The 27,038-nt window shown below is 57.6% G+C and overlaps 2 protein-coding genes across 4 annotated transcripts in view; one reads left to right on the top strand and one right to left on the bottom strand.

The window, feature by feature from the left end:
• The first annotated feature begins 517 nt into the window (after positions 1-517).
• Positions 518-10,219, top strand: NUP50 (nucleoporin 50). Its single transcript, XM_036759167.1, has 8 exons — positions 518-806; positions 1,054-1,132; positions 1,425-1,508; positions 2,773-2,956; positions 3,519-4,187; positions 4,381-4,462; positions 6,966-7,084; positions 8,063-10,219. Exons 2-8 carry the CDS (start codon positions 1,064-1,066, stop codon positions 8,263-8,265), a joined length of 1,410 nt encoding a protein of 469 aa, XP_036615062.1. The 5' UTR covers positions 518-806; positions 1,054-1,063; the 3' UTR covers positions 8,266-10,219.
• A 1,422-nt stretch (positions 10,220-11,641) lies between these two features.
• KIAA0930 (KIAA0930 ortholog) overlaps positions 11,642-27,038 on the bottom strand; it is a 33,667-nt gene continuing 18,270 nt past the window's right edge. The window contains exons 2-10 of one of the 3 annotated variants that reach the window (XM_036759163.1): positions 23,635-23,792; positions 21,922-22,029; positions 21,532-21,609; positions 20,829-20,930; positions 20,158-20,298; positions 19,286-19,480; positions 18,081-18,243; positions 17,473-17,631; positions 11,642-15,714 (exon numbers count right to left, since the gene is read on the bottom strand). In XM_036759163.1, coding sequence (XP_036615058.1) covers positions 15,674-15,714; positions 17,473-17,631; positions 18,081-18,243; positions 19,286-19,480; positions 20,158-20,298; positions 20,829-20,930; positions 21,532-21,609; positions 21,922-22,029; positions 23,635-23,792 — 1,145 coding nt within the window. In that variant the 3' untranslated portion in view covers positions 11,642-15,673. The remainder of the gene's footprint in view (positions 15,715-17,472; positions 17,632-18,080; positions 18,244-19,285; positions 19,481-20,157; positions 20,299-20,828; positions 20,931-21,531; positions 21,610-21,921; positions 22,030-23,634; positions 23,793-27,038) is intronic. The other 2 variants (XM_036759166.1, XM_036759165.1) reach the window with 2 other exon arrangements.

Below are 27,038 nucleotides of genomic sequence, written 5' to 3'. Positions count from 1 at the left end.
TCCGAAGACCTCTGGAAGTGACTGGGTGGCACAGGACCTTCCAGGCAGAGGGGGCGCTGCGCTCTGGGAGCCGAGCACGATTGAGACAGCTCGAGGGAAGGGGTGTGCCAGTCTGGAGTAGGGAAAAGCACTGAAGGCGGTGGCTGCCCAAGGTGGAAGCTCTCTGGCCTCCCTTCACCTTCTCAGCCTCTAGGTGGCTTCTTAACACCAGGAGTGCGTGATCGGAACCACGCGGAGGGCAGGGTCTGGCTCCGCCCCCGCCGTCGGCTGCTGCTCCGTGATTGGCCAGCTAACTGGAGACGGAAGGCTCCGGCTTCCTCTCCGACATCCGGTCCCGCCCCAAAGTTCCGGGCGGCTGGGTCACGTGAGCACACGCCGACGCGGGCACGCACTGCACGCACGCCTTCCCGCCCTTCCGCCCATCGGCCCCTCCGGCGCCGGCTTGAGGGGAGAGAGGAGGCCTCGTGGCGCGCGGGCATCCGTTGGCGACCGTTGGCGCGCCTGCGTAGCGTCGTGCGGCGGGGCGCGGCGCCTGCGCGGTGAAGCCGGGAGGCGGCGCCTGCGCGCCAGAGAAGCCGACGCCGCTGCTGTGGGACGCGCATCTTTCCCGGTCCGCTCAAGTGGCTCGAGCCCTCCCCCCGGCCCCCCCCCCGCCCCCTTTCGCTCTCGGTGACCCCCCCCCCCAGCCGGGGCGCTCACGCGATGCGGACACGCGCGGCGGCCTCCTCAGGCTGAGGCGGAGTCGGAGGCGCCCGGGGCGATGCTGCGCAGCCAGGCCCGGGGAGCGACGAGCAGCCGCACGGCAGGTGAGGGCGAGGCCGCGGCGGGCCGGCCGGGGCAAAGGCGCGGGGGACCCTCCCCCACCGGGCCTGGGGCCTCGAAGGCCGACTCGGCCAGCCCTGGGGGGAGGGAGGTAGCGCCCCCTCGCGGCAGAGCCGGGATGGGGGGAGGGGCCGTGCGGGGTACACCGAGGCCCCCCATCCCCGGGGGGGGGTCCTCAGTCCCGTTCCTCTCTCCTCCCTCCCACCCTGACCCGAGGTTCGTCTGACTCAGGTACAAGAAAATGGCCAAAAGAAACGCGGAGAAGGAGCTGACAGACCGGAACTGGGACCAGGAGGACGACGTGGAGGAGGTGGGGGGGGAGGGGAGGAGGGGGCGGGGCAGTCTGGGGCGGGGGGGGGGGGGGGGGGGGAGGGGAGAGCCCTGGCCCGGGCACAGCCTTCGCGCTGCTCCTGCAGTGTGTGTGTGATGGGGCCGAGCGCCCCTCGGAGCCCGCGCCCTTTGGGGAGCACCGAAGCCGTTCCAGGGCTGGGAGTCAGGGCCTCTGAGTGGGCCCGGAGGGGGGAGTGTGTGTTCTAGACCGCTCTAGAACCAGGCCTGTCTCAGGACGGCTCCGGCCCCTAATCCCCTTCCTTCCCCCGCAGGTGGGCACGTTCTCGGTGGCAAGCGAGGAGGTCTTGAAGAACAGAGCCATCAAGAAGGCCAAGCGCCGGAGCGTGACCTTGGAGGTGAGGCTGGGCCGCACGGCCACTCAGGCCTGAGCCCCAGGGCCAGGCGGTCCTTCCCTCGGCTTTCTGGGTCTCAGGCTCGGGGCCTGTCCCGCCAGGCCGACGGGGCACCTGCTTCCCTGGGCTCTTTAAAGGAGAGGAGGTGATTGGTGTGGATTCCTTGGCCCAGGTTTCCCGTCCTCCCCCCAACACTTTGTAAAGGAGGCCATGCTAACGAGGGCGGGGCTTGAGCTCCCCAGCATCGAGTCTGACCCTGGTCCTGTGGTCCTTCCTGTGTCCTCGTCGGGCTCCCCCGGCCTCTCTGTGGCCTTAGCTGTGACTCATCCCATCCTATCTTGAGCTTTTTTATCAACGTAAAGGACTGAACCGTAGCAAAGTCATCTTTGTATGAGCCAGTCAGACGAGCAGAGAGACACGCCCTGGCAGAGACGAGCCCACACGGCCCCTCAGCTCCCACCACCACCAGCCCTGGGCTCGTGGACGGAGCTCGGTCAGGACGGTTTGTTTCCTTGCTTTAGACGGGGTCCCGTCCGGGCATCCCAGCTGGAGGCCGCTGGCCAGCGGGCATCAGGGGAGGGAGGTGCCTCTCAGCTCCTGTTGTGCTTGGGGAGCTCTCTGGGCCGGCCCCGCCCCTGAGCTGTGAGGTTGAGGTTCAGCCCATTATTGAAGACCCCGCAGGACACCGGAAAGCAGCCAGGCTTGGGGACCCAGTTTGTTTTTTTTTTTTTGCCAGGGGAGTCTAGTGTGATGTGATAAGTGCCCTTGCCTGTTCCCAGCTCAGCTTTTACGCTAACCCATCTGAAAAGCTGGTTAATGGTTGGTGAGGGGCCCTCTGCTGACCAGTATGTCAGAGGCGTTGGGGGCGCACAAGATGCACAGCACATTTTATGGAGGCGCTGCCAGGAGTAGAGAGATTCACGGAGGTGTCTTAGGAAGGATTTGAATTCAGACCTTCCTCCCTCGGTCTTCTGCCCCATCCATTGTGCCGGCTCTGCCTCAGTTTCATGGCAGTGGCACAGGCTGTTTGCATACAGGAGACCCCATTTTGTCATTATGCACAGAGACAGGGAGTCCAGGGTAGGGTGCAGTGCCTTTTTGGAGGAGGCTGTAGCCAAGCAGAACCTTGAGAGAAGGAGGAAGGTGTAGAGAGGGCAGGGGAGGGGAGGCGAGGTGCCACTCCCCTCATCTATTCTCTGCTGTCACGGGGGCACATGCACCATTCATGCTATCATCTTAACCAGTGATTTTCTGCTTTGTCTTTCAGTCTGAAAGCGGAGGGGCTTTTAAAGGGTTCAAAGGCCTGGTTGTACCCCGTGGAGAAGGAGGAGGGCTTTTCGGCAATGGCACCAGCATCAAACCTCTGGAAGGCCTGTCCAACGGTGGTAACGTGTCTTGTGCTCCGACCCCAGCCCCTGCCAAGGTTACGGCAGAAAAGAAGGTGACCTTTGGTGAGTTTACCCCGTGTGTGAGTCCCAAGCCTGTTTCCCATTGGAGAGGGTGGTCATTGGACGGGAGGCTTCCACGTGGGCACCTGACTCTGACCAAGCCTTTGCGGCCTACCTGTTCGTCCCCATGGCTCTTCCATGTCCAACGCTTAGTGGTTCTGAGGGAGATGGTGGGAATTCCAGCTTGACTCCCATCTATAGAACTGGAACCATGTCTCTCTGGTGCCCGGACCCCAAAGGCTCCCCACTTGGCCCCAAAGGGTGACATGGTCAGAAGGGGTAGCTGGGTACGAGATGTGCCATTGGGCCCTGCCAAGGAGCCGTCAGAGATGGCAGCAGAACCTGGGGAGCAAGGGGGGTCCTTGGTTTCCTTTCCACTAGTGAGTCAGCACCAAGGAGGCCAGGCACTGTTTACACTTTGCCTCAAAGAAAACCTCGAGTGAGGCGCACCTTGGTTACTGCTTGGTCTTTTGCCCTTCCTGTCCAGAGCAGGCTTTGGTGTTTAGGGCAGGGTATGGGAGGGCTCCACCATCCTCTGTTTCAAAGGCCTCTTCTTTCTGAACAGGCCGTGTCACAGCCAACGGCCCAGTGTCTCCCGTGGGAATGGACAAGGCCACCAACGCCAAGACCAATGGGGACAGCCAGCAGCCTTCCTCCTCCAGCCGCGGTGCCCCGGGGAAGGCCTGCAGTGCCAGTGCCTACCACAGACAGCTCGCTGCCTTAAACTGCTCTGTGCGAGACTGGATCGTCAAGCACGTGGACACCAACCCGCTCTGCGACCTGACACCCATCTTTAAGGACTACGAGAGATACCTCATGAGCATCGAGCAGCTGTCCGGCAGCGGCAGCAGCAGCGACAGTAGCTTGGAGAGGGAGGCCGGCCAGCAGCTCCTGGTGACCGAAGCTGGGCCTGCACCGTGTCAGCAGCCCCAGGACGCCCCCTTTGTATTTGATCCGGACAGAGGCGAGGGGGCCACCGACAAGCAGGCAGAAGCTCCGTCAGAGAAGAAGGCAGCCCCAGCTGTGGGAGCAGCCTCCGTGGCCTCCTTCCACTTTGGCCGCAAAGTCGACAGCTCGGTCCTGGGCCCCTTGGGCGCCGGCCCCATGGCAAAGTTCTCCTTCTCTCCTGGGAACTCAGGCATGTTTGGCAAAGATAGAGCCCAGCCGAGTCCTGTCTCTTCCTTCACCAAAATGCCAGTGAGCCACCCGGACGCGTCTGCTTCTGAAAGCAAAGGTAACGAGTCTCCCTACCATGCTGGCAAGGGGTGTGGGCGGGGGTCTCTAGTTACAAAGATGGGGTGATCTGGGGCAGTGGGTGGTTGGTGGGGGAGGTGCTCACATGTTCCCTCGGGGGCCACGGGTGCTCAGAAGTCAGGGCAAGGGGGCAGTGCCCTGGGCCTTACCCCTTGGCTGTGGGTCTGTCTAAGGTGCTGAAGAGGAAGAGAGCGAGGAGCCACCCAAAGCGATTATCACCGAGGTCAAAGAAGATGATGCCTTTTATTCCAAAAAGTAAGTGTGGCCTCCAGCGCCAAAGGCCACCACACCTGAAACAATGGGTGGGTTTCTCCTTCTGGAGGACGAATGCGTCCTTGTATTCGGTTCAGGACATGGTGATTCCCTCGTGCCCCAGCCCACTGGGGCACCCCCAGCATGGGAGGAGGGGACAGACCATGGCCCAGTGGGGTTGCGAAGGGCCTCTGGAAGCCACCCTTGGCTCCAGGAACTGCCACATAGGGTGGGGTGGGGCAGCCTGGATTCCAGGAGCAGATGGGGCTGCTTGGGAGGTTAGGGAAGAGGGCCTGACAGCTGGGCCAGGGTCTGGTTTGTCTCCAGGACTGAACCAAGCCAAGGTCTTGTGGCACCACCCCTGGGATTCTCCTCCCGGCTGCCCTCAGTCCAAAGGACTGCCATGGTTCAAATGCGTCTTTGTGTGATTCTGAGAGTGGCTAGCGTAGTGCCGGATCTGGAGCCAGACTCGAGTGCGAATGCACGCTCCTCCTTGGTCTGTTGGGCCCCCTCCCCCTTGCAGAATCTTCAAGCCAGAGCTTTAGCCCTCCAGGGATTCGCTCCCTTGTTTCAGGCCCAGGCACGTTCAGTGGTCTCTGAGCTCTGGTGGGAAGTGACCAAAAGGAGGCTAGAACATTCACAGACCAAGAACTGGGTTCCGTTCCGCAGCATCATGTACATGAGGGCTAAGCAAAGAAAAGGCAGAACCAGCAAGAACCCACGAGTGCCTGGGTCGTCCTTTCGGCTGCCTGGCGGCAGCATTGCCTTCCCTGAGGCTCCCTGAGTGCGCCTCTGCTCCCACCCCTCCCAGGCTGGTCTTTGGGGGTATCTGCAGAGGGCTCCTAGTTAGACCTCCTGGGCCTCTCCTGCCCTGCCGGACTCCTCATGAACTCCCCTGGTCCAGTTAGTTCAGCACATGTGGTGCCCCAAACAGCTTGTGACCTTCGTCCCCCAAGACCTCCCTGCCCCTCCAGGCCCAGGGCACCCCCACCATGCCTCATCCCTCAGTTTCCTGGCCCCATATCTGACCCCACACGTGTCAGAGCTCGTCGTTGGTCCTTCCACTGCGCCATTGGCATCCTGCCCCTTCTGCCCCCTCTGCCCCCTGCTGGCACAGACGCACCCGTTAGGCCGCCTCACTTCTTACCTGACACAGTTGTCTCCACCCATTCCATTCTGTCCTCTTAAGCCGCAGCCCAAGGGGTCCCTCCTGGGCATCGAACTTGAGGACAGAATTGGGGTGTTTTTGCAGAAATGCTCGTTCCTTTCTTTCTGTCCAGGTGGTCTCTAGTCTCCTCTCCTGTTTCTTGTCTCCACTGACCTTCTCTCAAACGTGCTCTCCTGTGAATTTCTCCTTGGTCTATGTCCCGTTCCGGCCATGGCCCTCATCCCACCAAAGAGGTCAGTTTTCCCAGTTTAGGGCATTTGACCTGCAGCCAAGGGCCAAGAGCTGCAGGCCTCATCTCTGGCCTCTGCTGAGTTCTTCTCTCCTGGGACGTCTCTGGCATCTCTGCTGTTCTCTCCAGTTGCAGCTGTTCTCTGAGTCAGTTTTCTCCCTCCCTTGGTTGGGTCTAAGCTCCTTGGAGACCTGGTCATTGTGCTCCTGCAGCCTTCAGTTGACCAGGAGCTGGACCTCTGTAGACACACCATCTTGTTGGGCTCCTTGCCCAGTCTACCCTGTTCTCGAGACACATACTTGTGCTGATGCCCCTCACATGGGTCCCCAATTCTTTGCTCAAGACTCGGCCGTCTTTGGCGTCACTTCTGGTTGGTGTGAAGATGGCTCTTGAGGCAAAGGGCTGGGCTGCTGACCCACAACCCTGGGCCATCCCGAGGGTCCTCAGCGTAGAGCTGGAAGAGGCCCATGAAACTCGCTGCTCCAAGATGGCAGAAGCGGGACCCAGGCTGAAGGGAGGCCTGGGCTGGGAGGAAAACCATGGCTACTCCGCCAGCTTCTGGTGATATGACAATGGCCATGGCCTCGAGCCCACAGGCCCATGGTGTCCTGGAGCTTCAGTGCCAGTGACGACTGGCGCTAGAAGTGGACCAAGCCCGGGTGTGGAACTGGAGACAGAATTGGTGGGAGGCCTCTCAGTGATTCCTCAAAGGCCATTGTCCTGAGTCACAAAAGGTCTGGGGCTCCCGAGGTTACTTAGTGACGCCGAAGGACATAGAAGAAAGGCTGAGTGTCAGGGCATCCAAAGTCCGCTGCCGCCGCCCAGAGGTGGAGCTACAGGGTCAGCATAGGACAACACTGAAGGTGCCCTAGCATGGTCAGGCAAGAGGGCCCTAGGAGTGAGGCCCAGGGCAAGGCTGGGGGCTGCCAAGCAGGCCCAGGAGGAAGAAGGTTGCCATGCTGGCCTCTGTTGCTCTTCATCCCGTCATTCTGGCGGAGGTGGGGGGTCCTCTTTTTTTTCTGCCTTTCAGCTCCCAGGGACCACCCTCCACTTAGGCTTGGGGGGCCCTTCATAATGCTAATAGAACATTTTTATTGACTTCTCCTCAGGTGCAAACTCTTTTACAAAAAAGATAATGAGTTTAAAGAGAAGGGTGTGGGCACACTGCACTTGAAACCAGCTGCCAATCAGAAGACCCAGCTTCTGGTTCGAGCTGACACCAACTTAGGTGAGTGGCCTGGGCACAGCTTACTAAGCAGCTTGTCACCTAGGGCCTGGCTGTATTTGTGGATGACTGTGCTGCCGAGTCGAACTCGTCACCCTTTGGCCAGAGCACGCAGGCCCTGGCTGCATGTCACTTGGATGGAATGGGAAAGGCCTTCGTTAAATAAACCCAGGCGTTCAGATTGGGGAGCGGAGGTGATGGATCGGGTCAAAGGCAGCCAGCACTCGGTGTAGAGGAGTTTAGGGCCCTTTCAGGACACTGGCTGCCAGGCTATTAGCCCTGGCCAGGAGATGTAGCCGCCAACCAGCCCCTCCCACCAAGATAACTCCCTTGTCCCCTCACCCCAGAGGCCCCTTTCCTTGCCTGTCTCCTCCAGGTCACCTTCTGGTCAGTGGGTTAGTTTTCCTTCCAGACCTTTGTACTTGACAACTGTGCTGGGTGGGTGGTCTCTTAGGGGAAGGGGCACAGGGCCACATCTTACTTGCTGAATTAATTCCTGACCCAGCTAAGGAACAGATTGAGTTTCAGAAATTCATTTGAAAGGACCAGTTTTTGCCCCCAAACAAAACAAATTTGTTACATGGTTCTTGGGTCTCCAGGCTAGCCTAGCAAAGACCAAAATGTTTCTGAACTGGGGGTCTGAGATTTCTCCTCTGTCCAGGGAGTGGCATCTTCCGTAGGATGTGTGATGAGAGGCCGGTGTTAGGACTGACCATTGTGTGTAAAGACTGACTCGGGGATGAGGGGGTACCCTGTGTAGAGACCCTCACTGTCCAGGGACCCCAGGGCTCTGAGGAGGCTGGTGGCAGGGGGAGTGAGGAGCAAGGCATAGCGGCCCCACTCCAGGAACGCAGAGGATGGGAGGGGACCCAGCCTCTAAGGCTGAGGCAGGGCTTCATCCGTTGGCATCTCTTTATGTGGGCTGGCCCATGGCCTGGGGGGCACTTCATGGGGCATATCCCCTCCTCCATCCCCGAGCAGGTAACATCCTCCTGAATGTCCTGGTTCCACCCAACATGCCGTGCTCCCGAACCGGCAAGAACAACGTGCTCATCGTCTGTGTCCCCAACCCGCCCATCAGCGAGAGGAATGCCACCGTCCCCGTGACGATGCTCATCCGCGTCAAGACCACAGAGGACGCTGATGAGCTGCACAAAATCTTACTGGAGAAGAAGGAGGCATGAGGGTGGCGGAGGCCTCTGATGCATTTGCCAAGCTGCTGCTTTATTCCCTTAAACTGATTTCTTTTATTCTTAACTTTCTACTTTGACATTCTGAGGACTTACAGGTATTCTGAAAGGTTTTGTGGGGGAAATTCCTATGGCCAATAAAAAGCTTTAACCGAACACGGGACGGCGTCAGGAGAGTGTGTTGCCTTCCTTCTGGGGAAGAGCAGCTTTGCGCACTGCCCCGTGGGGCCCCCGTCTGCTGGTGGCTGCTGGACCTGCCCCCCTCAGAGCCTGGGGTCACAGCGCCAGGCTCAGGAATCACCTTCCCAGCATGTGTGCATTTAGGGCCCTCAGCCCTTTGGTCAGGGCGTGGGGGTGTGGGGGGCTCTTGTTCCAGAGGGAACGCTGAGCCCCAACTGCTGCCCTGTAGATGAGGACAACTCAGCAATGAGGACCCTGTTCTAGCCCCATGGGTGAACGAGGCTGACAGGAAGAGGAAGCGGACACATGCCGTTCTGCAGGGAGAGTCCCTGGGGACTGACTTGCTTTGCTCTTGTGGGGCTGTCCTGAGACCCGTGGTGTCCCTTGTATCCAGTCCCCCCACGCCACCATGTAACCTTGGGAAGCTGGTGATGGTTTCTAAAAGGTGAGCTCACAGTTAGGGACCAGGGATTGCTGAGGTTTAAAGCAGTGTATCCCATGGTCCCAGTGCTTCAGAAGGGGGACACGGACCCTTTTTTAGGGGCTCTCGCTGATGGGTTGGTTTGGCTGCCCCCTGGGCCCTCTTCTGAATTCCCCATTTACTTCCCCAAGGGAGGGTCTGGCTCAGGTATGGACAATCTCGACATGTTCTTGGTCCTGCATTGTGTGCTATGTTGTGGGGAGGGGCAGCACTCCACTCCTCAGCATCTGTGCCCAGGAAAGTGCCCTGCGGATGGGTGTGGTTCACAGAAGCTTCAGTGACCTCTGCCCGGGTGCTCAGACAGGCGTTGAGTGAGAATGTGGGGGGCATGTTTGTCTTTTTTTTTTAAGTTAGTGGGTGTGGTGGTTCAGCCATGGCTGTTTCTGTGAGAACAGTAGGGAAATAACCTGGTGGGTGACAGCCCGTGGCCAAGACTCGGGGTGACTGGTGGGTCAGCCAAAGGTTGGCTTCTGGACCCCCGGGCAGGTGATTGACTTCAGCTGTGTTGAGGCTGGTTCCTTTTTCAGACCAATCGATAAGCACTAAGTTGTGTGTAGACTGAGTTTGAAAGTTAGATATTGAGCATCTGCCTGTGGTGAATGTGGACTTGTCCTGGGGCGGGCTGACACCTCTCCCGGCTTCACATTCCCTGGCACAGAAGGCATTTTATTTTTCAGGTGTTTGTCATTTTTGGCATCGAGGCGTGTACACGCCAGTGTGCACACATGTCCCCACTTTGATTACGTGGTGTTACCCAGGGCCCTTGGGTGTCTTGCCTGTTTGTCGTCTAGGCTGCATGCCAAAAATCTACCCCTTGCGGGGCAGGCATGGAGAAGCTCTGCCCAGAAATGAGCCCCCCCAACCAAGCCCCTGGAGGTGAAGGGGCAGGGCCCTTAGGAGAAGGGTGGCAGGGGAGCAGAGGTCAGGCAGCCTGGGGTGGGTGAGTGGTGCAAGCACAAAGGCAGGTCCGGGTGGGTACAGGCCTACACCCTGGCAGCCCTGCGTGGGCCAGGGGCAGGTGGCATGGTGCCTGAGGTGGGCGGTCATGTGTCCTTCCTCGCACTTAAGCGCATCCCTGGAAAGCCCAGATTGTAAGCATCACACATGGGAAGCTCGAGGCATGCTACCCACTAGTTGATTTCTGGTTTTCTGGGGGGAAATCCTTTTCTAAGACCAAACCCTTGGACTGTCCACTGTCATTTCTTGGTTGTATCGCTTTTGAATGGTCCCGCTGGGTACGTGTAACAAATCCACAAAATGTGAATAAACGGAAGTGAACAAAATCAAGCCATTTGGTGCCTGCGTTGTTGCCACTCGCTGCCCTCAGGATCATAGTGTGATGGCGCTCATGACGACCAACCCAGAATGAGAAGTGGGGCTGGAGAGGTGCCTAAGACAGGCGCCTTAGGCTTTGCCCATCCCAGGCTCATCTCCTCCACCTCCTGCCCAGCCTGGGGGAGACAGAAGCCTTGGACTGTAGATGTTTATGTAGCTGATTATCCCTGGGATCGGCTACAAAACACCATCGTGCGCACCATCAGCCAGGGAAAAGTTTGGGGATCCTAAGATGTCAGCCGTTTTATCCCGCCCTCCTCAGCCTAGAGAGGGTATGCCTGCAGGGGGCCCCAGGCGGGTCATGTGTGGGCTGATGTGAGAAGGCTCCTTTGTGCCCCTGGGGCTTCCATCTCCCCCACCCCCATGAACAAACTGGCCTCTTGCAGGTGCCCAGAGCTTAACAAGCCAGATGTGATTCCTTACTGTGGTGTACCTAAGTGTCTAAGTAAGGTCACCATTAATGGTCTTCGGGCTTGCGCAAGCCCGCTGGCCCCTGGACACCTCCACTGCCGTTTAGACCCAACCCTCTCTCCCAGTAACAGGAAAGGGATGGGAGCATCTATCCCCAGGTGATCCTGTGGCCCTTGACCCACAGCTGGGAGCCAGCCTGCCCCATGCCCCTGCCCGACAGCTGCAGCTGCAAGTGCTCCATGACCCTTGCTTTTCCAAGATGACCACCCCTGCCTGAAGGACTTCCAGCCTGGGCCGGGCTCCCATTCAGTAGCTGGCTTGGAACCCAGAGCCCTGGCCTTCATGTGCTCTGCAGGGACTGGGGTGGGATGGAGGGGCAATGGGGAGCCCAGCCCTGGAGGCCAGTGGTAGCCAAGGCCAGGGCCCCTCCCTTCCCTCCAGCCTGAAAGTCCCTCTCCCTGGTGAGCTCTACCAGCCTAGATAGGGCCTCTAGGTGACCACCTGCAGATTCTTTCTGGTTGGAAGGGCAGTGGTCCCACAGGCCCCTAATGCTACTTCTCCATGCCTCAAGGCCCATTCAGCCTCCTCAAACAACCGGGCAGCAACTCCTTTCAGGGGTTACCCAAACCGATGCTGTACATCCTTGGGCAGATTCCAGCTCTGACCCCAATTCTGACCTCAGAACCCCCAAACCCAAGGGATCCAGCAGCGTCAGCCTTCCTCGGGAATAAGGAGGAATTCTAGACATCTACCACCCATCCTTAAGAGGGATCGTTAGCCTGTGAGCTAGCTAGTTAATTGTCTTTAAGTATGCTGGGTTTTCCCTTGTAATCCCAAGCTTTTTTATGAATTTAAAGACGCGATGATAGCATCCAGGACACACCAAGACCCAAATTTAGCCATTACTTAGGCCTCACGCAGCTAGGTGATAAAACGTCATTTAATGGCAAAACAACTCAGGCGGGTACACCAAGAACAAAGTCAGACGCCACCTGGTACTCTGGCCCCAGATGAGCCGAGTTGTGAAATCACCTTCTGGACGACCTTCAGCCCACCCCCCAACCCCTAGAGCTGGATCCCAAGCCCATCCCCCTCCATCTATACTCTGAGACCTAGGAAGGGATGGGCCCATGCTTGCTCACAGTGCAGCCTTCTCCTCCCGGAAGGCCTTTCCAGAGCGACCGGGGCTGACCCAGAAGCCACGCCCTAATCAGGTGTGGCCAGATGCCCCAGTGTCTGCCAGGTGTCCAGAGGCTGGCACACACACCTCCTTGGCTGAAGACAGACCTTGTTGGGGAGCCCCAAGGTAGAGCTTTCCCTAGGGCAGCCATGGAAGGAGGTGATGGGGGCAGGGGTGGGGGCGTTTTCCCTTGGGAGGATGGCCAGCCCGGTGCTCAGAGTCCGACACACCAGCGCACCCAGGTCACCTTGAGTGTGATCCAACCATGTCAACACCAAAACATTTTTTTCCAGAGTGGGGAAGCCTTAACATAGTGGGAGGAAACTCCTTTGAACAGGTGTTTACAGGTGTGGAGACTTGGACAAGGATCAGGAAACACAGACAGGGTATTTACACCTTCCCATCCCCTGCCCCCTCCTACCAGCAGGAGGACCAGAGCTTTGCTCAGCACCCTAGGGGATGGGCATGTGGCTGCTCCCCAAGCTCCTGGGGGGCTCCGGACAGGGATTGTTAGGAGATGATCCCTCTGTGCCTCCGGGGCATAGAAAACTGTAAACACAAACTCTTGGACAGCTGCCCCTCTCTTTTAGCAGGAGGAGGGCTCCAGGATTGTTTGCACAAGCGCTGGGAAGACAACGCTCCCCTGCCCATATGTCCAGTCTTGGGGCCAACTCCTCTCTCGTCAGTAGAACAGCACATAGAAAGGGTCCAGTCCACAGGGGATGCAGGCAAAGCCAGGAAGACCCTCCCTTGGAAGAGGAGCCCTCTGTCCTAGGTTCTAGGTCAGTTGGTAAATACAGGAGAAAACATCAGAGCGTGGCAAACGTAAAGGGAAATGATCACTCCCAGAACATGCCATGGAGCAACCATTCCCGGAAGCTGGCGTGACAGTGATGGGCACACAGTAAGCGCTTAATAAGTGTTTGTTGTCTTGACGTACTCTATACTAAAAATGAGTTCTGTGCATGCCTTCTCCGTTCTCACTGCCCCAGGCTGTTTGTTCCCCATTTGTGTGGCCCAGACCCGGGGGCGGGGTGGGGCAGGGTGTCTTCAGTACTGCCAGCTGTCATCCCAGGTTCTCGAAGACCCCCAATGTTTCGGCCATCATTCTGCTGAGCAGGGAGGCTGGGTAAAGACACTGGCTGCAGATCTTGGGTCCCTTCCTCTTTCTGCCTTTGGCTGTCCCCCTACCCAACATCTGTCTGCGAGGCGAGGCCGACCAAGCTTTGGCATCCTAAACTCGGGGAAAGGAGATAGGTGTGGGTCCCACTGCAACCCACTTAGACACAGGGGAGGGAGAAGGTGTGGAGGGACACAGGGTGCCGGCCTTTCCCTTCTCTGGGTCAGTTTCCTAGCCGTAGAATGATGGTGTTCAAGGTCTCTTCCATTCTGGCCCTGGCAGGAAGACAGATGTCCAGGCCATTGCTGCTGCCCTACAAGTGTCTCTAGGCCAGCCCCTCCCCAGTCACACACTGGTTTTCCTCTAAGATAGGGCCCTTGGCCCCTGTGATGGTCAGTCTGAAGCCTGTGGCCGGGCTTCTCAGAAGGAAATGTTATACCTTGGTTATACAAAAGATGTCATTTTTTCCCAAGTTCACAGGATCCCCCTCTCAAAAAACAAGGGGTCCATGGACCCCAGCTAGGAACTCCTAGTCTAACTGTGCGTGGGCCCCAGGACTGGGCTCAGATCTTGCTAACAAGCACCAACCAACCAAGTGCCCTCTCCTGGGGAGTCTGTGGGCTCAGGGCCCCTGGGCAAGCCTTAGTCCACACTCGGTATCTCGGGTTTGGGTTAAGGCTAGAGTTGGCCCCTGGGGGTCTACTGAGGAGAGGGCGACCCATGCTAGCCGCCAAAGCGGGGCTGTCTAGGCTAACCTCATTTTAAAGCAAGGGAATGAGTGGCAGAGTGAGATTTGAACAGAGGTCCCAATCCAATTTCCTCCCTGCTAACCTTAGCGCTGCTCTAAAATGCTGGTGTGTGGGTCTGTCTGTGCGCACGTGTCCATGGGGGTTCAGGCAGGTGCACTTCCTCCTGATAGATCATCTGTACCCTCTGCAGGGACCCAAGCCCTTCCAGGGGCTGGCTGCTCCCCCTCCTTGAGGAATGAGCCCCACCCATGGCAGCTCCAGTGGACATGGAAGATTCCCCCCCTCCCCATTCCAGTGCGGGAGGGGGCATGTGACAGCATCTGGGACACACCCAGATTCTTTGGAGAGGCAGTGGGAGCTCCCAGATCTTGGAACCTGGGAAGCCCCAAAAGAGAGAAGAAACACACTAACTTTTGGCACATGGCTCACGATGGCGGCATGACTTCCAGCTTTGGACTGCATTATGTGGGGGGCAAGAAAGCAGCCTTGACGTGTTTCTGATGGATGTCACTGTGACCCCCTCCCCCAGCCTGGGTTTGAACACTTTCCCTGTGAGTGACCTGTCTGTCATCCCTTTCTCTCTCCTGACACCCTGTGAGGTAGGTGATTAGCCCCATTTTACAGATGGGTAAACTGAGGCACCGAGAAATGAAATCACTTGCCTGTGGTGTTCCCACCCCTGCACTAAGGCCAAGCTTGGGAAACGTTTCCTTCTGGAACCACCGACCACATGTCACCAGGAGCCCTCCCTGCCCCCCAGGCTGGCTCCCAAACTGGCCATAATGGACGAGGTCGGTAGGAGGTTTATTCCAGGTGGACCTGGAGAACCTCTGTCCTCTCCAGGACAACAGAACAGGCCCCCTTGTTAATAGGACAATGGGAATCCACCTCGTGCTGGATTCAAGCCTGGCACTGTGGAGCCCGCCAAGGGAGAGGAAAAAACGGAAATAAAAAAATTCAAGCTTCTGTTCGAAGGTTCCTTCCTCCATTGGGTGGCACTGATGCCCTCCCCCCAACCCCAGCCATCTTCACCAACTCCCGTCACGCCTCAGTGCATCAGACTGAAAAATGGGACCAATGTGCAGTCATAGAAAAGAGAAGCCTCTCCCAGCCCCGGCCCCAAGATTACAGACGACATTGCCTGACCGCCACTGTCGGGGCAGCTCAAACTCTCGGGGATCCTCGCTCGTGAGGGGCTGGAGAGTCCCACCAGGCATCCAGCCTCACTCTCCACCTCTCCGGGCTCTCTTGCAGCCTTGGCCCGGAGCGGGCATTCTCCAAATCGGTGGTGGGTATTCTTTGGCTGGAAGCAGAAGGGGGCTGGCAGTCCGGAAAACCCCCTTCCCACAGAGCACTTAAAGGGACTGCCCTCAGCCCGGCCAGACCCCAGCCTGAGCAAGGCCAGGGGGTGCATAAGAGTCCTGGGTGCACTCCTCCCTTGGCCCCCACCCCTACCCACAGAGAGTCATTAGTCACCAGAATAAGAGCCATCCCAGACCCAGGAGGTCATGGGACGTCACTGTGAGACCCTCCCCTCGGTGGGTTCAGACAGTTCCCAGCAAAGTTGTGGACACTCAGTTGGTTCTCTTCTGTTGGAAAGCTGCTTCTGTAATCAACTGTCTGAAAGAACGAGGATGGCGTGGCTTAGGTCACCCTCCCGGCCTCCTGTGGACCCACATCCTCATCAGGGCATCTGCAGCACGTGCACGTGGGGGCCAGCTGGCATGGAAGGAGACAGAGGCACTTCAGTTGGGGCGGCTGGTGTTCTCAGAGAGGCTTCCCTTGGGCAAGCCTGGCCAGGCAGGGGCAGATGCTGGACTCTGGACTCCGGGCGGTGGCGGCAGCGGCGGCAGCAGCAGCAGCAGGTGTCACAGAGAACCACGGCAGACAGGCACTTGCACTTGGCAGCAGCACCCAGGGCAATGCTGGCTCTCCAGGGCTCGCTGCTATGTCATCAGGATGGGTTTCTGCCGCACTTCCAGGATGTCTGCAGGACATAGCAGGGAGGAGGGAGAAGGGAGGAAGGAAAGGAAGAGAGAGAAGTGGAGAGAAGGAGAGGAAGAGAGAGAAGGGGAGAGAGGAAGGAGAGGAAGAGAGGAGAGAAGGTATAAAAGAAAAGAAGTGAATAGGGAAAGATGAAATAAAGGAATAGGAAGTAATGAAAATAGGAAGGGGAGATGAGGTGAAATGAAGGCGAGGAAGAGGAAAGAGAAAAGAAGTGAATGGAAAAATAGGAGGAAATGGAAGGAGAGAATAGGAAGAGGTGGATGAAAGGAGAGAGAAATGGAAAGACAGGAAAGGAGGAGGAAAAGAAAGATGAGCAGGAAGGGGAGAAGAGGGCAGTGATTAGAAAGAAAAAAAGATGAAGGAAAAGGAAACAGATGCAAAAGGGAGAAGAGGAAGGAGGAGCAAGAGACATGAGCATGAGAAGAATCAAAAGAAGGAATGGGGAGAGGAGGAGGAGGAGAGGAGAGACCCAAAGGGGAGCAAAATTATGAGAGATAGAAGGGAAAGAAAGATGAGAGAGAAGAGAGAAGAGGGAGGACAATGGAGTGAATGGAATGGCCCCCATAACACCCCATCCACTCAAGGGAAGAATGCAAGGGCTTGGCAAACCAGCCACGATTCCTGGCACTGCCTCACCCCCGAACTGACCAGCCCTCCCTTCTCTTGGAACTCGACTCTTCAGAGACTGACCAACTCAGCACCATGGGCAGAAGCGCCCCACCCCCCCCAAAGCCTTATGTCTCCGCCTTGTCCTCACACTGAGCACCTCGCCTTTACCAGGCATGATGCCGTAGCCCCATCCCTGCCTGTGTCCTCCCTTCCCCAATCCAACCTCCATCTGGCTGGCAAAGTCCCCATCCCAAATCACTGCTCAGTTCCTTCCATTCCCCTCCTCCAAAGTGGGTCCCCACTGTTGCACAACACGAGAAAACTCAAGGTAGTTGGGCCAGTCCAGGGTCCCTTCTGCAGGGATGTTGGCCGGGGTCTTCAAGCCCAAGGAGAGGCACAGTGGCCCCCGGGCCCTCCCTCTTCTCCCCTTTATAAGATAGCCGTTTCCAAGGATAACTCGGACAAGTCCTAGCTGTGTGACTCGAGGCAAGCTGCTGGCCCTCTCTGCAATACAGCCCCTTCATTGCCTCTTCCCTGGCCACTGATGATTATTGGGCCTGCCTCCCCATAGAAGAGCATCAGCTTCATGAGGACAGGCACTCTCCCTGCACAGTGCTTGGTACACAGTAAATGCATAATAAATGCTCCTCCATTCACTGCAGAGCCCACATGCTCTTCCCACTTTGGGTCAGTGGGATCCTTGGCCTTGGCTGTGTGTGTATCAAGCACTTGAATGCAAATTCTGTCCCAATTCTGATTCACAGCCGGGGTCTTCCCCTGACAAAGGGATCTGTGCCCACTCCACAGAGGAGGAAACAGGCTGAACGAGGGATGGTGCCCGTGAGCCAAGGATATGGGGAGGCCTAGAACCCCAGAACCTTCCCTTTACTCACCCTCAGTCCCTGTGACTCAACAAGTCACAAGTGGTTTATTAAGCACCAACTGTGTGCAGAAACAAGGTAGAGCAAACATGGTCCTGGTCTATACCTTCAACTCATGGTTTAAGAATCGACAAGACACACACAGCCCATGTTTCAGCCAGGCTGCCCCCCTGGAAGCCTCCCCTGCCTCCCCCATGAGAAACCAGCAGGGAGGAAGGGACGGGGAAGTGGGGAAGCCAGGAGGCTACCTGTTAAAATCCGATGCAGGGGTAACGTGATGTAGGTTAAGTGTGCATAGAGGAGAAAATTCCCATCGGCCCGGTTCAGTTTGAGCCACGACCCAACGAGTGACCGCCCTGTCCCAGACAGAGACCTCGACCGTAAATTGGTGGTATTGTGAAGGTCTGCTAAAGGAGAAGAGAACATGAGATGTCAGGGCTGGGAAGGGCCTGAGAACAGGGGATGTCAGAGCTGGAAGGGAACGTAAAACAAGGGATGTCAGAGCTAGGAGGGGCCTGAGAATAGGGGATGTCAGGGCTGGGAAGGTAGTTTAATTCCTTCATTTCTCCATAAACAAACAAGACCGAGGAGGCCGCTAACTGATCCACCCAAGGACCCACAAGTAGCAAGCATGAGAAACAGGATCTGAGCTCGTCCCCAGAGTCAGTGTTCCTTCCATCTTCCTCGTTACAACTTCTTTTTTACAGGTGAGAAGCTGAAGTCTCTAGAAGGTGCCAGGCTCCAGGCTGGGCCGCCTGACTAACCAGCCTACAACGGATAAAGCCAGACATGCCGGCCACTGAGCCCCACCCCCTCCACCCACATCCTTCACAGCCAAGAGACTCCTGGGCCTTACCCTCGTTGTCATCATCCCGGAAGAACTCCTCACTGTCATTGGCTGAGTGGGACTTCTTCATCTCCGCAATCCGATTGCGGGGTACTTTGCGCTTGAGGGAGGGGGAGAAGAAGGACGGCCGATTGTTTCGCTCTGGGGTGGGTGGCGTGCTGAAGGAGGTCACCTGGGGAAAGAGTAACAAGCATCATGCCCCTTGTCCTCAGGGGCTTCCCAGGTGCAGCCAAGCCAGCGGGAGGTCCAGAAGGATCTGTGGAGCGCTCACAGCGCCTGCTCTGTCCCTCAGAAGCTGGAGGACCCTGGGAAACACATCCCTAATTCTGAGTCTCCTCCCACCTCACCCCCACCCTCCCCCGAGTCTCAGTTTTCTCATCTGTAAAATGGGGTGGCCAGACTAGGGGTTCTCAGAAATTCTGGAGCGCGCATTCTGCAAATCTATGGCAAAACGTAGCCCTGAGAGCAATATGGCCTGGGCCTTGAGTGCCAGAGCCAGGACCAAACCCCAGAGTCCGGAGCCCCACATGCTACAACAGCTGCCCCTCTACCTGATGGGGGTGTGACTGGTGAGAACATGCATGACACCCTGGTACACATGCGAAATTCTCCCTGTGTGTGCATGTGCCCATGCATGCATGGTACACACACATACATGTTCACAAGGCACATATATGTACACACACTGGCACTGACATGTAAATCACATCTCACAGAAATGACCACACTGAGAGGCGGTACAGTGCCTTGGTCTCAGTGCCCTGCCCTCTGACATATCCCAGCTACTTGACCCTGCACAAGTCACTGAGCCCCTCAGTGCTCCAGGCCCCAAACAGAAGCCAGTGGAGGAATTGTTATCTCCAGGAGTCCCTTAGACCAGGGCCATGACAGTCTGGACAACAACCACAGCAGAAAAGGTCACCTCTCACCAGTGCCCCACAGGCCATCCCAGAGCACAGAGACAGGCCGGAGCTGCCCAAGTGCCCTAACCCGGGGGCCAGACTGGCATTCACGAGAGGACAGACTCCCCACAGACACCCCCACCCCGACTCTCACACAGTGCCCTAGACAGAGCCTGGATGCGACCATCCCCTCACCCTTCCCTGGCCCTGCACCAGCCCCATCTGATGCTCCTAGGCCCATCCTTCAAGGCCCAGCCCAGGGGCCACTGCCTCCAGGAAGCACTCCCTGACCTGTGCCCCCAGCACCCTTACTCTCTCGTGCATGGGTGAGGCTGGGTTGGAGTCTTCCTCAGTTCCATATGGGGACGTGTCACCAGTGGAAACGCGGCTGACCGCCATCTCTGCGTGTCCCTTCCCCTGCGGCCCCTTCATCCGCACAAACTCCATGTTGTTGTACTTGTAGAAGCCAAAAGACATCCGCTGGGCCATCTTAGCTGCCACACTCACCTGCCAGGGATGACACAGCAGCCGTCAACTGCAAGGCCCTCCAGGCACAGATGAGGCCATCCTAAGGAGCCCAACCACCTCTTGAGAGGAGACATTTGATTCCACTCAAAATTGTATAAGGAAAAATCCTATCTGTAAAATGGAAGGTCAGAGCTGGGAGGGGCCTGAGAACAGGGGATGTCAGAGCTGGGAGGGGCCTGAGAACTGGGGATGTCAGAGCTGGGAGGGCCTGAGAACTGGGGATGTCAGGGCTGGGAGGGGCCTGAGAACAGGGGATGTCAGGGCTGGGAGGGGCCTGAGAACAGGGGATGTCAGGGCTGGGAGGGGCCTGAGAACAGGGGATGTCAGGGCTGGGAGGGGCCTGAGAACAGGGGATGTCAGGGATGGGAGGGGCCTGAGAACTGGGGATGTCAGGGCGGGGAGGGGCCTGAGAACTGGGGATGTCAGGGCTGGGAGGGGCCTGAGAACTGGGGATGTCAGGGCTGGGAGGGGCCTGAGAACTGGGGATGTCAGGGCTGGGAGGGGCCTGAGAACTGGGGATGTCAGGGCTGGGAGTAGCTTCTCTGGCCACTTGTCTCCTAGCCTCAGCCCCTGCTGCCTGAGCCCAACCCTGCTCCATTACCCAAAGGCCACCGCCCCGCCCCTGGGCAAAGAGCATCCTGGCCTGAAGGTCTCACCCGGTTGTCATAGACTTTTTTGAGGGCCTCGTATCGGATGGAGCCTTGAAAGATGACACCCTGGAAGGTGTTGGCCTTGTCACTGGCCACCAGCTCCACACAGACCATCTCGCCTTCACCCACAGCCATGTCGCAGAAGACCTAGAGGGCAGCCAGGCACTTGGTCAGAGCCCCACCTCTGCCGGGGCCCTGCCTGCTCACCACCATGGCTGGACCTGGGTAACTTTGGGGTGGGGGGTGGAGAAGGTTACCCTATAGTTCTCAGGGTTTCAGGTTCCGTGCCTTGAAAAGGGGACAATCACCCCTCATGACAGTGACAGAAGGGGTGAAAGGCCTTTGGAAGCCATGAAGCACCTGTCCCCACACACATGCCTCAGCTTGACCCAGGACACCACCTACAGGGTTCATGTACACCCCGCTTATGGATGGGCAAGATGAGACCCAAAGAAGTAACTTGCCTGGGGTCTGACAGGCCCAGGACGGTGACAAAGGGAACGAGTGTAACCGTGGGGAGCCCCTCCCCTGTTCAGAGGGGGAAAGAGAGCGGCTCTGTTCTCCATGCAGCTCCCAAGCCATGAATCACAGTGCACATTTACGGAGAGCTGGATGTATGCAGAGCGCCGAGAAAGCCGCCAAGGAGCCCTGCCTCAGTCTCCCCAGCAGGCTCTCACCTCCTCAAAGTTGTCGATCATGAAGAAGATGTTGGGGTAGCTGATCTTGGACTCCTCCCCCTTGCTGTCCATCGGGTGCTTGCTGGGAGATGCGAACACTTGCTGGAAGAGGTTTGCAACCAGGTGAGTGAGTGAGGAGGGCCCCGGAGCCCACCCCCTGATCCTGCCTGGTCCAGGCCCCCCAGGGGCAGGGAGGCCAGAGGCTGAACAGCAGGCAAATGGTGGAGATGGGAGGAGGAGGCTGGGAGCTTTTGTGGGGGGATGGGCAGGAAGGGGAGTAAAGGGGAGAAGGGAAGAGAAAGGGAGGAAGAAGAGAAGGGGGAGGGGGTAAAGAGAAAGGGAGGGAGAGGAGGGGGAAAGCCACGGAGGAAGAGAAGGGAGAAGGGGGGAAGGGAAGGAGGCATGAGGGGAGGGGAGGACTTTGCTGAGGCAAGGCCAGATGGGGTCTGGAGGTATCCCATTTTGTGTCATTATTAGCCAGTAGACGCCTGCATAGGCTTCAGACTTTAGCTTGGACAATATAGGGACCTTGCTTCCCAGAGAGGGGAAGCAAATCCATGGAAAGCCAGACCAAATGTTTGATTATTGGTGGTTTTGATCACCTAGCGGTCGCAGCCAGACTCCAAGCTGACAGCCTGTGGTCAGTCCTAAGCAGCCCAGGGTCCCCACAATCCTCTGGGCTCACCTCGGGCAGTTACCTCACCTGGGACTTCTTCTTGTGGATGTGAATGTCACCTCCGTCCGAGCGTGTGCAGACAGCACATGTCACCACATAGTCAAGCTGGAAGAGCCCGGGGACAGGGTGGAGGTTATCAAGGCAGCCACATCAGGGCCCTTATGGGCTCCCCTAGCCTCAAGGCCTGTCCTGGCTGCTCTGGGGCAGGGGATCCTCCCCATCCCTCCCCCAGGGAGCCCTCACTGATGTCCTCTGCCTCCCAGGCCCGGTCATGCTCATAGCGGCTGACTTCCGTATGGAGCAGCCTCCCAGGAGGGCCAGGAGTACCCCAGCACCCGCCCCCCCCCATGAGGACTGCTACTGCCCTGCAGGCATGGGGGCCCACATGTGTACATGCACACATACACATGCTCTAACCTTCTGTAGGATGAGGTTCAGGCAGACGCTCTCCTCCCAGTCAATGTCGGGGTCCCCAAGGCCAGGCAGCTTCTTGGAGTCCCGCCGATAAACCTCCACATCTACCTGCTGGATGGGAGCCGGAGGTCCGTGAGTCCCCCAAGCCCATCCTTTTCCCACCCTGAGTGCTTGGCCTACACTCCCGGCCAATCCCTCCATCAGCCTCCACCCCACCCAGGGCCCAAGACAGCAGAACTGATGTCAGCTCAACATGAGAAAAACTTCCGCCAAACCAAGCTGTTTCCAAAAGGCTTCTCTGGAGGGAGGAGGCTCCCTGGCATGGCGGAGGGCCCTTGGGCTCAGCCGTCTGCCCCGCTAACATGGGCCTCCCATCTCTGCCTCTCGCTGCATGCCCAGGCAGCCCTTGGCACAGTGCTGGGCACACTGGACAGATGCTTCTCGAGGGACTAATGAGCCCTTTGGGGGGCTCTGGCCTGAGCCCCAACACCCCCACCCCCAACAGTGGGGACACAGTCTGGGCTTCAGAGAAGGAAGCAGGAAGGGCAGAGAGACAACAGCCAGGGACTCTCACTGGGAAGATGCCCCAAATGCCTATAAAACTGAGGGTGTCCCCAGCTTCTTCTGGGAAGGGCCGGCCTTGGCTGCCCAGCCCTGCCACAGGACCAATGGGTGTGGCCAAGGAACCAGCCAGACAACCCTATTAAAAGGGAGTGGTCATGCCTCCAAGCTTGGCCCCAGAGGAAAGGCCTCTGACCTCCCCCCTTGGCAGGGGAACGGGGAGGACCGTGGGGATGGAACACTGCAAGCCGTGGCTGGTGATTTGTTTTTCTCTGAACTGTTCTTTTCCCTCTGTTTTATTTTTTATTCTTTATCATAAGACTGCAGGGGAGGGGAGAAATAGTTTAAAATGAAGGCAATGTTTCAAACAAAATATTCCATACAATTTTTTTTAAAAAAAAGAGTTTAAATCCTCGATCTGATCTCGTCCTCTGCCCGGAACACTTGGTCTCCACACCCCCAGCACCAGCCCCCCATTCCCCATTTCCATGCAGGAGCCCATGATCTTCCTAGTCATCAGTGCCCAGCCACCGGCAGGGGTCAGCATTGTCTACCCTGGTCCCTCACTGGCTGCCTCTGTACCCTCAGCCCCCAGCCCAGGACCTGGAACACCCAGGAAAGGTGGCAGGCAGGAAGGGAGGAAGGGAGGAAGGGAGGAAGGAAGGAAGGAAGGAAGGAAGGAAGGAAGGAAGGAAGGAAGGAAGGAAGGAAGGGAGGGAGGGAAGGAGGGAGGGAGAAAGGAAGGAGGGAGAAAGGAAGGAAGGAGAGAGAAGGAGGATGGGAAGGAGGGAGGGAGGAAGGAAGGAAGGAGGGGAGAGAAGGAGGAAGGAAGGAAGGAAGGGAGGGAGGGAGGGAAGGGGGGAGGGAGAAAGGAAGGAAGGAGAGAGAAGGAGGGAGGGAGGGAGGGAGGGAGAGAAAGAGGGAGGGAGGAGGGAGAGGCTCTGGGGGCGTCCACTCAGGGGCAGCATCCTCCATGAACCCCGGACATGAGTCTCCGGAGCGGGGAGGGCCGCGGACTCCTGGAGCCTGGAGCTCCATTAGCCTGGCAGCACCTTGAGGGCAGGGACTGACTTTTCCCTCTTTTTGCATCAGCCTGCTGGCCGTGGACGGGAGCAGCCCTGCACAGGGGAAGGGGCCCCCGAGGCAGCCGTTCACCTTCTTGCCGTCCTCACTGGGGCTGTCGCTGCTCCCCACATAGGAGAGCTTCCTGCGCACATAGAACAGCATGTCGTCCTGCCTCGGGGCCCACTTCTCCATGAAGTATGTGGAGAACATCCAGGTCCAGAAGACGATCCGGTCATCCTTAAAGCACCCTGAGGAGGAAGCCAGAGGGGCTGATGGGGAGGAGACCGGCGACTGATCACCAGAGACACGCGCCCGCGTGCGCTGCGCAGCGCCCAGCGAGAGACAGGACTGGACAAAGCCGTCCTGCGGGTCAGGAGCCCATCTGGGACTTATGGGGGACCGAGGGAAAGTCCTTCCCCACCCCGGGCTGGGGTCAGCGCCTCTGTAAAACCAGAATGGGGGGGCTAGAATCAGGACCTCCTCAGACAGGCGTCTCTAACAGGCGCGGTGGCCGTGGGATCAGGAAGGGTTAGGCTTAGGGTCAGGGGGTTCCAGTCACACTTGATGTGTCCTGGCCGATTGCCTTGGGCAAGTCAAGTAAGTCCTGGCAGCCCAGGTGGTTCTCCAAGGCTACGAGTCACAAACTGTCTCTCTGCACCTGTCAAGAGTTCCCACGCCGCGCTTTTGGTGTAGGGGAGCAGGGGAGCGTGGCGGGGCAGGATGTGGGTGCAAAGAAAGGCAAGAGATTTAGGGCAGGACGAAGGGTGCCGGCAAGGGGAAAGAAAAGGAGAGAGGGGAGTCACGAAGAGGGGAGGGAAGACCTTTCCATGAAAGCCCACCGGCATTTCTGCAGGGGTCTGGGGTTCTCAATGCCTTCCTCCATCGGGCTGGGGGAGCATGAAGTACTCTGAGGCTTCCTGAGCAGGGGTAGGGCGGGGCTCTGAGTGGGAAGGGCAGAACTGAGCCCACCCCCAATCAGGAACCAGAGGGGCCTGTACCATTTCCTCAACTGACCTACACCCCAAGGATTGAAACAAACAAGGTCAAAGAAAACCCCAGTGAATCCAGTCCAATGGGGGCAGAGCCAAGGGACCATCTATTTTTCTGAATCTGCTCAGCCAGGTAGTTCACCAACCAGGCAGGTGTTTCCAGGACAGAAAGCGATCCTCTCTTTGGCTAAGCTCCCCACTGCCACACCCATGACCTCCCCATAGCCTCGAAAGCACTGTGTGAGAGAAGAAGCATTTTACAGATGAGAAAACTGAGGTACAGAGGGGGATGGTGAACAGACTGGCCTCATCCCTTGTGAGCATGTATGTCCATGTGAAAAGAGATCTAGAGGTCCCAGTGGACTACAAGTTCAATGACTCAGCAGCATCATCTAACAGCCAAAAAAAGCAATGGGATCTCCGGCAACCTTCAAAGGGGCATCATTTAAGGATCCGGGGCTAGTGAGCCTAGGCTGGGGCTGGCTCACAAGAGGAGGCTGGGCCGTTGACTACACCTAACCTGAAGGGCTGTCACTGGGAAGAGAGGTTAGATTTATTCTACTTGGCCCCAGAGGGCCGGGCTGAAAACGATGGATCGGCAGAGGCAGACCGAGACAGAAAGGCCTCCTGGCCAAAAAGCCTCTGCAAGAGTCGGGGCTGAGCCAGAGCAGAACGGGTGGCCTCCCTGGTGTAAGGGGAGGCTGGGAGGCTCCAGGCTTCCCTCCCTCTCTCTGCTTTGTCCTCCACGCAGCAGCCAAAACGACCTTCCCAAAGCCCCAGTCTGGTCACTCTCTCCATAAACGGTGATGGCTTCCACTGGCCTGGGGGAAAACGTTTAAAGCCTCCACAAGCCCCCTGGGCTCATTCCTCCCATCCTGCCCATGCCCGGCTTGCCCTTTCTCCTACCTGCCCACCTCCTTCCTAGGCAGCATTGCTCAGAAAGCCCTCCCAACGCTGTCACTCCCTCCCAAAGGGAGGAGCTGTTGGTAAAGTTGCATCTCTATGTCCTCAGTTACAGATGCCCTAGGTATGTTCCCCACTCCAGGATAGGCTGCCTCCTTGGCTCCAGGAGAGGAGGGGATGGGCCTTCCTGTGCCCTGGGACCTTAGAGCCTAGCCCAGTGCCTGGCACCCAGAAGCCCTTCCTCATAAATGCTGGCAGATCCATTTCTGGGACAGATCAAGGGACCCCTGAACAAAAATGGGGGCAAAGGATCTTGCAGACCTGACCAATGGGTTTTTTCTCCTATATACCCACCACAGAGACCCACCACATGCCCAAAGACTGACTGAGAGGGGCGGAGTCTCCCAGAGCAGGGCAGGGTGAGCACAATCACAAAGCAAGGGACCAGCACAGACACTCCTGCTTCTACCTTCCTCCCAGACACATCCTTCCTCCCAGGAATCAAAAGCTTCGGGAGGGTTAAGGACTGAGCAGGGGCCTGGGGCGGATGCTCAGGGGACATAATAGATTCCTATTCAGGTATGGATTGGACCAGACCAATTCAGAGCTGGCCCCCCTCTCCAGCCCTGACATCCCCAGTTCTCAGGCCCCTCCCAGCCTGACATTCTCTGATTTCTCAGGCCCAAGAATCTCAGCCTCCTTCATTTCTCACCTCTGTTAACTAATCTCCCAGATCCTCCCAGCTCTCCCATCTGTTCCTCTCAGGATTTCCCACAAGCCAAGGTGCTCACTCACTGATAAATTTTTTCCCCTTCTTTCCTTCCTGTTCCCAGGGATGCCATCACCTCATCTCTGCATGATGGAAGCTGGCTATTCTCTGCCCACCTACGGGGATCTTAACTGAAGAGGAGGAGGCTGAGAGGATCCCAGAGCTAGGCCCAGAAGGGAGCCCAGGGGCCATCCTGTCCACCGTTCATCTTACGTGCTGAAGAAAACAGCTACTCAGAGCAGGAAGGGCTTTGCCTGGGGTCCCGCAAAAAGTTGGTCTTGATGTCCAGGTTTGGACCCCTTTTTAGGGTTTGCTGCTTCTGAATTTTGTGACTCCTGAGAATACTGAGTTCATTCTTCAGTGGATAAGGGACCCCCAGGTCCAGTCTTCTGCACCCATGTGGACACAGCCTGTGCATTGACTCTCTGGGGATTCTGACCCCTTCCTTACCAAGGATCTCTGTGCCATGAGTTCTCTTCCTGTCCCATGGTTAGCAGGACAGCCACCAGTTACCCTTCTCCCAGCTCACCCTTCTTTTCTGGTCCGTGTGCCTATGACTTCAACACAAACATATTTGGTGGCTCTCCTCTCCATGAGCCCTCCAGGCTGCAGCCACCAACAGACCCTCCCTCACACAGCAGATTTCCATTTCCCTTCAGGATGCTCCTTCCTGAGTCTGAGTCCTCTGCAATGGCTCCAACCACACGGTATCACCAAGAGACGGTGGCAGTGACACGCCACAGGTCGGGGAGGTGGCAGCTTGGGATGCCCAGCTCCCTTTCCCTTCCCAATCCAGCCTCTTCCCAATTCTGGTGGGGCTGGCATGATGCAGA

This window comes from Trichosurus vulpecula, chromosome 5 (genome assembly GCF_011100635.1).
Source record: "Trichosurus vulpecula isolate mTriVul1 chromosome 5, mTriVul1.pri, whole genome shotgun sequence".
Lineage (NCBI taxonomy): Eukaryota > Metazoa > Chordata > Mammalia > Diprotodontia > Phalangeridae > Trichosurus > Trichosurus vulpecula.
Note: the sequence above shows the minus strand (reverse complement) of the source record. Positions and strands in the feature narration are given on the sequence as shown.

Bases quoted from the DNA above. Each gene is read 5' to 3' on its own strand.
- NUP50 (XM_036759167.1), top strand. From the start codon at position 1,064: ATGGCCAAAAGAAACGCGGAGAAGGAGCTGACAGACCGGAACTGGGAC. The intron at 2,957-3,518 runs GTGAGTTTACCC...CTTTCTGAACAG, and splicing joins AGAAAAGAAGGTGACCTTTG to GCCGTGTCACAGCCAACGGC. The intron at 4,463-6,965 runs GTAAGTGTGGCC...ACTTCTCCTCAG, and splicing joins GATGCCTTTTATTCCAAAAA to GTGCAAACTCTTTTACAAAA.